We start from the raw sequence: 12092 nt of genomic DNA, 5'->3' as shown, positions 1-12092 counted from the left end.
AAAGTTTCTGTTCATCAAATAAAACTGAAAAAATGACACACTGTATCAAGCAGCACTGTATCTCATTTTTCATGAACTGTTTTCAGCAGTGAAAAACCAAGAATAATAATAATAATCATCATCATCATCATGAAAACTTCTAACAGATTATGTGAAAAAGCTTAAGAAAACAAAAACTTAAAATACTATTTCAATATATCAAAGTCCTTGACTGTACTTTTGATCCAATCTTTAGTCTTCTTTCGAACACAACAAATATATATATATATATATATTACCCAATACCTAAATTTAACAACTACCTTACTAGCTATTAATAAGCAGCAAATTAGGGGTTCATCGTGTCAAACGTTGTAGTTAATAGTTGTAGTTAACAGTGAAAATTGGTCCCCAAACTTATTCAAAAACAAGACACAATGTTATGAACCCACACATCAGGAAATTCCCATTCTTTGATAAGAAAATTATTTTGGGAAAGATAAAAAAAAAACAACTTACCAAAGTAGAATGCTTTTCTCATAAAAGAACAGAAATCATTCTGTGTGAATCCTTTAATGTCAGCAGTGGTTTTCCAATATAATGATTGGTTGGATTGTTAATCCACAGCTTGCTCCAGGAGCGCTGGAGGGTTTTCTCAGCCTGATGCCCCACAGAGACCGAGCAGACGCCACATACACACACGCCCAGTTCCTCTCATTAAGTTTGAAGTCACGATCCAGTTATTTCTGCCACTCTTCCACAGAAACTACAAAGACTCCAGCTCCTAACAGAGCGTGGCGTTTAGCTGGGTCAGTCGTGTTCACATCCCGAATCAAATATGGAATAGAAACTGAACTTTAAACTGAATTCAATGTCGAGTGTGTTTGTCAGTGCAGCGTCATAATCTACATAGTAAATGAACACAATACACAAAACCTAGGGTCAAAGTTTTGAGGGCCTATTTTAAACGCTTCCTCTTTGTCCTGTTTTGGTACTACTGTAATCACATGGCATTTTCCTGCTGGACACAGGAAAGAGAGGATCTTACACAAGTGACTGAAAAAATGCTTTAAGCTTGACAAAGACAGGAAGCCTGGCTGACAGCATGTAAATATCTGTGCCGTACACTCTTTCCCTTCTGTCTGTGCTGCGCCATTGTGAGGGAAAGACAATTGGGTTTTCTTTCCCCTTGTGAGTCAGTACTCTCCAGTTTGTCAACATGATACGGCCACAATAGCGGCTTCATCCGCTGAAGCATGTCGCTGGCGCTCTGTATACGTATCTAACATACATCTCATGCATTCAAAGGCATTTACTGGTCTCGACTTTTCTTCACAAGCGTTTTTACTTAAAGAAGATAAAAGGCCATAAAGCGCTGCTCACGTACAGCCCACTTCCTCTGCAGCTTTCCTGCTATCCAATTCTGTCACAATGCACATCCTGGATCAGAAAACACTTCACTTTTTGTTTTTCAAAGCAAAAGGCAAGACTAAACTCTTGTGCGAATGAGCTGGAATAACCGGGAGAGTTACCAGGCTTTGACTCTAGACTAAAGCAGGTTTTCTCAGCTAATGCGCTGATGTTTGTTCTGTATGATCTCTGTTTCTGACCGCTGTCCAGAAAGCACCTCGTGTGATGTCATCACTTTTTATATCGTAGAACAATTGCCGTCTTCCTCAGTTTCCTGTGACACAGATCAATGGTTTGATAGTGCAGGCTCACCAGCAGAAAACAGCAGCTAGACCTCAAACCGCTCCAGCGATGACGAAGTTAAACGTGCTATAAATAGTAGAAATGAAAGAAGTGGTGATAAATTTGATCTTTTTATTCTTTGTAAAATCTATTGCTCTACAAGTTATCATGTCTGTCAACTTAACAGGTTGTAATGTCAGTAAACCGAAGACTATTAATAGGTGTTTTACAGCAGGATATGATGCGTGTTGTTCATTGTTGGTTGTGTTGTTCTGTGATGCCAGTCTGTTTCCTGCTCTCTCGCACGTTTTCTGAAGCACCGCACTCAGCTCAGGAATTTAAAGTTCAATTAAGATCAAGTGGTCATTAAATGACTATTTAATCCTATAAATAGTCTTATAATGTCTGGGTTTGGGTAGACCAGAAACGGGCAGGGCTTATACCGGAAGTTTGTTGAATTACACAATAAGTTGCTTTATTGTTCATCCCAAAGAGGCACAAAATCAGCCATCATCAAGAATCGGCTAAAACACATCTCTCACATCTTTATTTAACCCTCTAACTTTAGCACTCTCTATTATAATTCTATCTTAAAAAAAAACTTGCCCCTTTTAGACTTGCACTATTCATTTATTGCTTGTTTTCTAAAAAAAATAAAAAAATAAATAAGAATATATATATATATATATACTAACACTAGCTTTTCTAATCTTTTTGTAATCTATCTATTTGTAATATGTAATATTGTAATATCCTCTGGCTCACCTGGTGTCCAGCAAACTCCAATAGTGACTGTGTCTGTCTAATATTTCTCCTATTATTCGTGGGTATTCAGCTTCGGGCGCATCCATAGCTATAATTATGTCTAAATCTTACTAAATTTAGATGATTATAAACCGAGGGCCAAGACTGCCTACCCTCACTTACACTGCTGGATGTCTGTGGTATTAAATCTGAAATACAGCATCATCCGTATGGATAAACAGGTAAGATGACTACATAGACATAGTTATTCGAAGAATGACAAAATAAACCTAAATCCATCATATTGACACCATTCGATGACGTTCTACAGAATTCGTCTATGTTTTGGAGAAGGTCATTTTCTATTCCAAATGACAATACGCCTGTGTGATTTACTGGCTGTGTGAAAGAATTGACTGGCAAAGACCAGCAGTCAACCTCTGATTGAACACTTCTGCTCTGTGACAGCTTCCACTTTTCTGGAAAGTCTTACACTGGATATAGGAACAAGTGCACTGATGTCAGGCGATGGGCCCTGCTAGCAGTCAAGCATTTCAACTCTTCCCAAAGGTGCTCTGTGAGATTGGCTCTGGGCTTTTAGTTGGATTTCTTTCACACCAGACTATCCACCTTTTTGTTGCCGTAAAAATGGGCATGGCCATTTGTAAATTCTATGGGTCTCGTCCGTGTCCAGCTATTTTTATCTGTACAAAACAGTTTGTTTTTTGATATTGAAATTTGGTGTGTCTTACCATATTGTTTTAATGTATTATCTTGAACACACTGGTTTGTAGTGACAGTTTTACCATTTACTGCTCGTTATTTATAGCGGCTAATGAACCAGTCTCGCCCATAGGCTTACTTCAACGTTGAAGAAAAAGGTGGATAATCAGAGATGTTCTTATCATAGGATATACCAATCTCCATGCCTTGATCACTGAATAAAATACAAAGTTAAACTCACATGTGCCTTGTTAACACATTAAATCACATTATAGCCCTTTAATGCACTGACTGCCATGCTATCAAACTCTGAGCATTTCAATCAATGTTTGACAATACCATAGCAATGACTGAGAAAACAAATTCTTATAAAACAGCATTTTTTTTATTGTACACTACAAAATTAGACCAATACAAAGTCAATGTTAAATTGCAAACATGTACCTCCACTGAAATCCACTCAAAAAAAAAAAAAAAAAGAAAAGATAAAAAAGGACTTTTTTTTTTCAATTACAGAAGATAATAAAGTGTGCAAACACAGGTAAATGAAGATCAGTACTGTTGGTGACAGCGCCCTCTGCCGGCAGTGCTGAGATTGATCATGCCCAGAGGTGACGCCTGATTTTTGACATAAGTGGCTTTTTTAAAATGCATTCTTGATACGAATTTTGTATACAGTGTATATTTGATTAGGTTGTCACTTCACCATTTATTATTATAATTTTTTTAATAAATTGAACCCTGCAAAACGAATTATGCAACTTTGTCCACATTAGTACAGTACAGTCAAAGGCAAACTATCTGCCAGCTCTAAACTGTTCAGTGTGGACGGGCTTTAAAAGCATTAACAACATTAACATGAATCAACTTTAACATCATGGATTTCTAAAAAGCTGCACTGAAACAATGTGAATTGTGACTTGGTTAGTGTGACGAGTTTATTTATGTCCAGATGCAACAAACTGAATGCAATCATGTAGTAAACGATTGTTCTAGAACACATACAAAGTCTCCTTCACATCTTCAAGTATTATATTATTCAAATAAACCACCCCAGTAGGCAATTGATGTTGAAAAGACATCAAATTGACATCAAAATTGGCATCAAAACAGGTCAAATATGCAAATCAAACTGATGTCAAAAGCTTGAAGTTGAAGTTGATTGCATGTAAATTGATCATCAATCATACTGGCCTACATGTACATTACACCAATTTTAGTGAGGGATTAACTTCCTATTTTCACCCAATTATCAATCGCCAACCTAACTGAATTTAAACTTTTTTAAAACTGTTTGTTACAGCACCTTGATCAAGTCTTGACTAATATTTGACATCAAATTGATATCAAGGTGCCCACTGGGACGTTATATATAGCATATAACCTTTAGTAAACTTCAACGTTATCACATAATGTATAATGTAATAATTCATAAAAATTAGTCAACATGTATAAAATACTTCATAGATAGATGTCCGTCTTGCTCATTGAATATTTCGTCCAGAGATGTAAAGTGATAAAGTGGGAGCCACAGCAAATCATCGTGTCGAAGGTCCACAAGCACACTTTTGTAATCATTTCAATCATTAGAAGGCAGAGTTTTTCTTTCACATTAATTTACTCTAAATCAACAAAAGAAGAACATAAACCTACTCCATAGCTACATTAACCACATACTCCTGTATCTTTTAGCAAAATAATAAAACAATCCATTAAATGCTACATTATCTGTAATATTTAGAATTCTTAATACAGAAAATATTACAAATATTACATATTACAACGTTTTACAAAAAGGGAAATTAATATTAGTCAGATATATATTCCACATCAGAAGAGAAAATGTAGGAAAATCAGGAAACATGATTCAAATAGTCCTTTAGTATTTTGGGAATATCCAGACGATCTATGCAGCACATTTTGTTTTCCGTGGGAAGGAACCTCCACAAACAGAGTCGAGCCTGAGACATCAGTGTTTTTGGACAAGCTGCGTATAGAGAGGATTTGATATTACAGTCACATAGAAACAAAAGACAGCATGAACGGTACACTGTAAAAAAATGATACACTATATGTACTCAAAATTGTGTCAACAGATTACAAGCAATATTATTAATTAAATTCAACACTTAAAAATTCATTAAAATTAATCAAATGAGATGTTTACAAATTAACCATTCAAAGTGAGTAAAATAGCACAACATTTTTTAGTAAAATTTAAACAAAAATATTGATTTCACTGGCCCCCCCAAAAATAAAAATAAAATACAGAATACTATGCATGCCAGGCCAGTAGTTTAGTGATCAAGAAACACTGCGCAAAAACATACTACGCATGCACATGATGTCACCTTTTTCACAAATTCATGTTTTTGTTGTTTACATGGAGATGATACAGGCTTTGTGTTGAAAAGCTTGTGTTTTCAGGCCCCCAAAAACTGAGTTATTGAAGACACCTGATGTTAACAAACACAATCACTGAAGGAGAAAATAAATAAAAATAATAAGTTACCATTATGGCAGTCAGTGTTTGCTTTAGTTGGGCTCTTGCCGCTTGACTCTTTAACATTAGATTTTGTTTGGCTTCTGTAACTGAGTTAGACAACAGTTAGACAAAGTGATCGGGTGGCGATAGTCAAATCATCATTTGACCTGAATCTCTGAATTAGATTTACTTTTATTACAGCAGCCCTGTAAGTGTACAGTATAAGACCTGGCATTTTCAGTATAATCCAAAGGATTTCCTACAAATTGTTCTGACCAAAAAACGTAGGGGAAAAAATAATTTTCCTTTTAGGGACATTCTGACATCAAGAATCAACGTATGAATCTCAACAACGGTGAAAAACAGCATATTCAGATAAACAGTTCAACTCTGAACATCACAAAACAAGCTACTAAAAATATCACATAAAAACAGCTAAAATAAAATAAATTACTAAAACAATTCAGCTCATAATTTATTCAAATGCATGATGGGAGATATTGATGAGTTTTTATTGGTGGCACCCAGAAAGCACTGCAACATTTGATGGTCACCATTGATGAGGTTCTCACGCTGATACTTGATATCTGTGTGCCTAAATGAAAGGCTTTTTTTTTTATTATTTGAGCAGAAGAGCTTTTAAAAATCTCTCTGCTTCTGCTGAAAATTGTAGATCTTATACTGTACAATCACAGGATGGCTGACGTGAAACCGACGTTTCGACACGGTGCCGAGATCCCGAAGCGCAGATGTTTGGAGACACTTCTCCGAAGCGTGAGTCGAAACACCCATGTCACGTGACTAAGGCGATTCAAAGTGTTTCGAGACATGGTATACCTGCCGATTCTGTGTTTGATTGACAGGGTCGGGAACCAATCACACAATTGCACATCTTTCTCAACCTAACTCCCACAAAGTATAAAAGTGGAGTGAACGCATCTTCACTTCGTGGGTGTTTGTGAGAGGATTTTTTCAAAGGCTGGAGAAATTCTATGTAAACAAAGAAGTAGGCTATGTCCATCAACAGCAGAACAATTAATATTTTTAAATAAAAATCTTTATATGTAAAAAAAAAAAAAAAAAAAAAAGACATTGTGGCTTGATGTATTTTATTGTCTATTTTTCATTACCAAAATAACACTTATTTATTCACAAAGAGTTCATTCAGATGTCAGACCGATGTTTCAACACTTTACAAGAACAGAACAATAAAAACACACATTTTAATTATTTATTATAATTTGTGAAGATGACTTCACCAAGGATTCGAACCGAAGGAGACAGCATTCCATTCGAGCACACTAACCACTCCCCCAAATCACTTGGTGGATCGACTATACCTTATAATTCGTCAATTCGCTTAACTGTTTCTTTGTCGACGCTGTTTCAGAGTAATACTTGAAAATGACCATAGGTGTCACCGTAGAGACGGGTGTCAAAATGTTGCTTCGACTGCTTCAGAGTTTCACGAAGCCTCGCTCTGCCCACCACTAGAAATCAACACGGTAAATCCAACTCAGAGATTCAGGTCAAATGACAATGATGTTAAAACATAACCAACTCCACCTGGTCACCTTTTCTTTCCAAACAATATCAAATGTTAAATAATCAAGGGTCAAGAGCACAACTAAAGCAAACACTGACCATTGTAATGGTAACCTAAAACAATAGATTTTCTGCTTCAGTGATTGTGTTTGTTAACATCAGGTGTCTTCAATAACTCCGTTTTGGGGGCCTGTAAACACAAGCTTTTGAACACGATCCCAATATAATCTCCATGTAAACAACAAAAACATAAATTTGTGAAAAAGGTGACATCATGTGCATGCGTAGTATGTTTTTTCGGGGTGTTTCTTGATCACCAACTACTGGCCTGGCATGCATAACATAGTATTTATTAGCATAGTTTTTTTTTTTTCTTCCTCAATGAAACCTATATTTTTGTTTAAATCTTACTTAATTTTTTTTATGCTATTTTACTCATTGTGAATGGATAATTTGTAAGCATATAATTTGATTAATTCTAATAATTTTTTATGTGTTTAATTTAATTAATAATATTGCTTGTAATCTATTGACACAATTTTATTGAGTAAATATAGTGTATCATTTTTTACAGTGTATGAAAGGAAAGTACACTCACACACACACACACACACACACACACATTTAAGCTGGGAGGAATGTGGGGTTTAGCTACTGTAAATCACCAATTTACAGTTTTTTTCAGCTGCTTCCACACTAAATCTTTCCTCGTCACACAGTTTCTGAGAGCTGAGACTCAAACAGCAGAAGCACTCACCAAATCTGAAAAACCAGACACTAATTCTCAGCCTTTGACTCAGTTTTCAATTTCATTAAACACTTTTTGCAAAACACAACACAGAGTTCTCTATGTAACACACAAATCTAACAGGAATTAATATTACGGCAAAGGTGTTTGCAAATGTCTGCTTTTGAGATGTGTTTGTGATATTTTGAATGCAGTGCTTCATATTGTAAGAGATGTGAGGCATTTTGCATTTTGTGTGCAATTCTTGGATTTGTGTGTAAAGTTTTGAAACAAATTATATATTTTGGATCTGAAAATATATATTGTCTCCTCACAGGTTAAGGCCATGCACTAAACCTAAACGCCACTCTCACAGATATGTTAACATAAGTAGATTTAAGTGCAAAAAACAAAAAAAACAATTGCAGATTTAGTGCATTTCTTCCGAACAACTTCTTGTGTATATATCACAGATGTGTTACAGACTCACCTCTCTCTTTGAGCAGAAGCGTCACTGCTTCATTCTGTCTGGTTGTTTTATCTACGATTAAAGCGGGCAGATAGACGTTTGCTCCAAAGTCTACAAGCAGCTGCATGTACTGGGACCCGCTGCCGTATTTGAGACACATCTCCAGCACAGTTTTGGGCTGTTTGATGCGGCTCAGCATCTTTTCGTCGGTGCAGTTGTAGTCTGGGTTTGCTCCGTGCTGCAGCAACAGTTTGAAGCACTCCAGATGACCGTAACAAGCAGAAATATAGAGCGGCCCCCGGCAGGCTGTGGTGTTCGAGGCCCAGTCCGGGATCTTGGGCTTGACGTCTACATCGGCTCCATGCCGCAAGAGCTCTCTCAGGATGTCGGTGTCTCCCTCTCGGGCTGCGGTGAGCACCGGAGAGCAGTTGTTATACGGGCTGCCGTTAGGGTCGGCGCCGGCTTTCAATAAAGCAAGCACACAGTCCAGGTGTTTGCCAGCGACGGCCGTGAACAGCGGCGTCTGGGCTTTGACGTCCAGGCTGTCGACCTCGGCCCCGTGAGCCAGCAGCAGCTGCAGACAGCGCAGGTGACCCTGAGACGCAGCGGAGCGCAGCGGAGTGACCGGCACGCCCCAACCGCTGCGCAGGTTAACACACCTCCTGTACCTGTCCTGAGACAGCAGATCCCTCAGGAGTCCCTCGTCGTCTTTAAACACGGCCTGATTGAGCTCCTGACTGCAGCCCCTGCCCTCCTCCTCATCCTCTTTGGGTTGAAGAAGAGAGAAGATCTTAGATATGTCCATCAAACTCATGCTGGTGGACTGCTCCGGTCTCCATTCCATCAGACGGCAAGAAAGAAAGAATCAATTAATTAAAGCTCTAAAAATAATTTTTGCTAATCATTTCCAGTGACTTCTGTTTCTAATATCACAGCCCACAGATAATAGCCTGGTCTTCTGACCGTCAGTGTGATTGTTAGCATGACTTGTGTCCCTGGAGCACAAAAGCAGTCATGAGTAACACAGGTATATCTGTAGCAATAGCCAACAATACATTGTATGGGTCAAAATGATCAACTTCATCATTAGGATATTAAGTGAAGATCATGTTCCATGAAGATATTTTGTAAATCTCTTACCGTAAATATATCAGAACTTAATTTTTGATTAGTAATATGCATTGCTAAGAACTTAATTTGAACAACTTTAAAGGAGATTTTTTGCTCCCTCAGATTTCAGATTTTCAAATAGTTGTATCTCCGACAAATATTGTCCGATCATAACAAACCATACATCAATGGAAAGATGATTTATTCAGCTTCAGATGATGTATTTAAAAAAAAGACCTTTATGACTGGTTTAGTAGTCCAGGGTCACATATTGCTTTAATGAAGAGTTAATATTTGAATAGTTTGCTTTTTAGTAAGTTTTAGTAAGTGCTTTTTGTTGATTTTAGTGTATCAGTGAATCAGGGTTTTTGGGCCTATTGGAGGCATAACCAAGCAATCAGATTTGATTGTAACACTTTACATTAGGGAACACATATTCAATATCATGAGTTTTCCCTCAATAAACTCCTAATTTGCTGTTTATTGATAGTAAGGCAGTTGTTATAGTAGTTATGTTTAGGTATTGGGTAGGGTTAAAGGATCTAGAATATAGTCATGAATGAATAAGTGCTTTATAAGTACTAATAAACAGCCAATGTGCATGCAAATAAGCAACTAGTCAATAGTGAATAGTGTTTTTTCTCTAATCTAATGTTATTATTTGATATATACTGTTGGATATATTGAACAAGTTTAGTTGTAACATGTATGCCTTTTTCTGTACTGCACAAATAATGAGCAGAATAAACATGGATAGTTGTTTTTTTCTACATGTATTTCCTATTTTCCGCAGTTAATGGATGAAGACAAGGAATAAGATATTACGTGCTAATAAGATATTGTTTAAAAGTGTAAATGAAATATGCTAACAGATATCATTTGATATCATTATCATATCACTAACATTACATAAAAATATATTGTCTAGTCTTTTTGTCTATTGTTTACACATATTATTTTTAATCCCTGTTTTTGTCGTCTGTGTCGTGTCACTTGTGCTGGAAGCTTCTGTCTCCAAGATACATTCCTTGTGTTTAAGCACACTCAGCAACAAAGCTCTTTCTGATTCTGGTTTATGTTTCTATTTAATTCTGATTATTTGTAACGTTTTTTTGTTTTGTTTTTGTATGCTTATATATGACTTCAGTATTTGTATTTATTTTAGTGGCAGATACAGCGTTCCATCATCGGTGCAGTTGACGTATATTATACGATTATAAGTTACAGCTGAGCACACTGGATGCTTGCCTGATTTTCCCACATACCCAACATAGTAGCATGCCCCAAACCAAACATGTTAATTTGACAATGACACAAGAACATTTGCAATACATACAGTGCATTATCAGGAATAACAATGAATTCAGGATAAAAGAGAAGGGAGTACATTTAAAACACAAGCTCCCAAAACATTTACCTTTAACACACGTACAGGAATGTGGATTATACGCTGATGTGAATGTGCACACTGATTAAGAAAGTTAAATGAACGTGTTACAGCTGTCTTTAACCTGTTACAACTCTACTCTGTCTACCATATATCTCACCAACATTCACAGCTACTGCTTATAGATATCCCAACACAAGCCTATGCTGCCGTAAATACTTCATAAACAAAATATTTTTATGTTTCATTGCAACACATTAACCCAATTATAAAGTACCAAGCAATTTAAGAAACAGCTCAAATTTGTAAGATGCCATAAATAAATAATCTATTGTTTTCCAGCAGATTGTGTAATTAATAAATATCTGGAGATAACAATATTTACAACATGAGACAGCTTACTCTGATCTGACATTAATGTGAAATACTCTCCTGAGAACACAGTTCTTTTCAAATCTACCTTTCACTTCAGATCACACAGATCTACCTTCATTTGAATTTTGTTGTCACTACGTTTGTATTGTTTTGTTTATTGCTCAATAGTTTAATATATATATATATGATTATATTTATGATAAACTCATGATGGATTTTCATTTGGTGCACTGAAATGACAAATATGAACCTAATTTTGGACTAGGTGTGGAAAGTCACTGCTAGAGAAATCAAAGCATTTGTGTAATTTAATCTTAGACTCAAAACCAAATATTTACTGGGATATTGTCCAGTGACAACTTCAAGTAGTTCTGGTGTCCACTATTTATAGCACAATCTACAAAATGCCACCCATGAACAGAAATCTGCATATTTATTCCAGTCACTGCAAATACTTGTTTGCCCACGTTATGTTTTAAGGAAAATTACACGCTGCCAAATGCCATCATTAACAACAGCTGCTGTTGCTGTCAGTATTTTAGCAACAAACAAACACATGTATAGTATCAGTCCACCAAGAGAAGTCTGGAGGCCCTTTAAAAGATAGTGAATGCAGGTTGTTGTGCCATGTTTGTGCTGTAATTGTAGCTTACCTGTAGCGTGTGAAGTGTCCACAGAGAGAGACACATGAAGGCTCTGCGGCGCTGAGGGTCAGTGTGACACACACAGATCTGAGCAGACACACGGCTAAGTTTAGGCCACAAATGGACCAGCCCAAACTTCCATTCTTGGAGGGCCAGAGGAATGGAGTTATAATTAGAAAGGTGATAGACCTGTGACAGGCACAGACAGACAG

The 12092-nt window shown here is 36.7% G+C and overlaps 2 protein-coding genes across 3 annotated transcripts in view; both read right to left on the bottom strand.

Annotated features, from left to right (window-relative positions):
* LOC306883668 (spermatogenesis-associated protein 13-like) overlaps positions 1-917 on the bottom strand; it is a 44570-nt gene extending 43653 nt beyond the window's left edge. For both annotated transcript variants that reach the window (XM_079439043.1, XM_079439044.1), the window contains exon 1: positions 499-917. The gene's annotated coding sequence lies outside the window, so the exon portion shown is untranslated. The remainder of the gene's footprint in view (positions 1-498) is intronic.
* Positions 918-3506: 2589 nt separating this feature from the next.
* LOC306883099 (ankyrin repeat and SOCS box protein 12-like) lies at positions 3507-11948 on the bottom strand. Its single transcript, XM_079438193.1, has 3 exons — positions 11890-11948; positions 8386-9197; positions 3507-5125 (listed from the first exon to the last, which is right to left on the bottom strand). The coding sequence occupies exons 2-3, from the start codon at positions 9176-9178 to the stop codon at positions 4992-4994; spliced, it is 927 nt and encodes a 308-aa protein (XP_079294319.1). The 5' UTR covers positions 9179-9197; positions 11890-11948; the 3' UTR covers positions 3507-4991.
* Positions 11949-12092: the final 144 nt, after the last annotated feature.

Source organism: Barbus barbus, assembly GCF_936440315.1.
Source record: "Barbus barbus genome assembly, chromosome: 17".
Classification (NCBI taxonomy): Eukaryota; Metazoa; Chordata; class Actinopteri; order Cypriniformes; family Cyprinidae; genus Barbus; species Barbus barbus.
The sequence above is the reverse complement of the archived record's forward strand: the minus strand, read 5'-3'. Positions and strand labels throughout refer to the sequence as shown.

Excerpts from the sequence above, each read along its gene's own strand:
- LOC306883099 (XM_079438193.1), bottom strand. The coding sequence starts at position 9,178 with ATGAGTTTGATGGACATATCTAAGATCTTCTCTCTTCTTCAACCCAAA. Across the intron at positions 5,126-8,385 it reads GCTTCTGCTCAAAGAGAGAG|CTTGTCCAAAAACACTGATG; the intron begins GTGAGTCTGTAA and ends CTCTATACGCAG.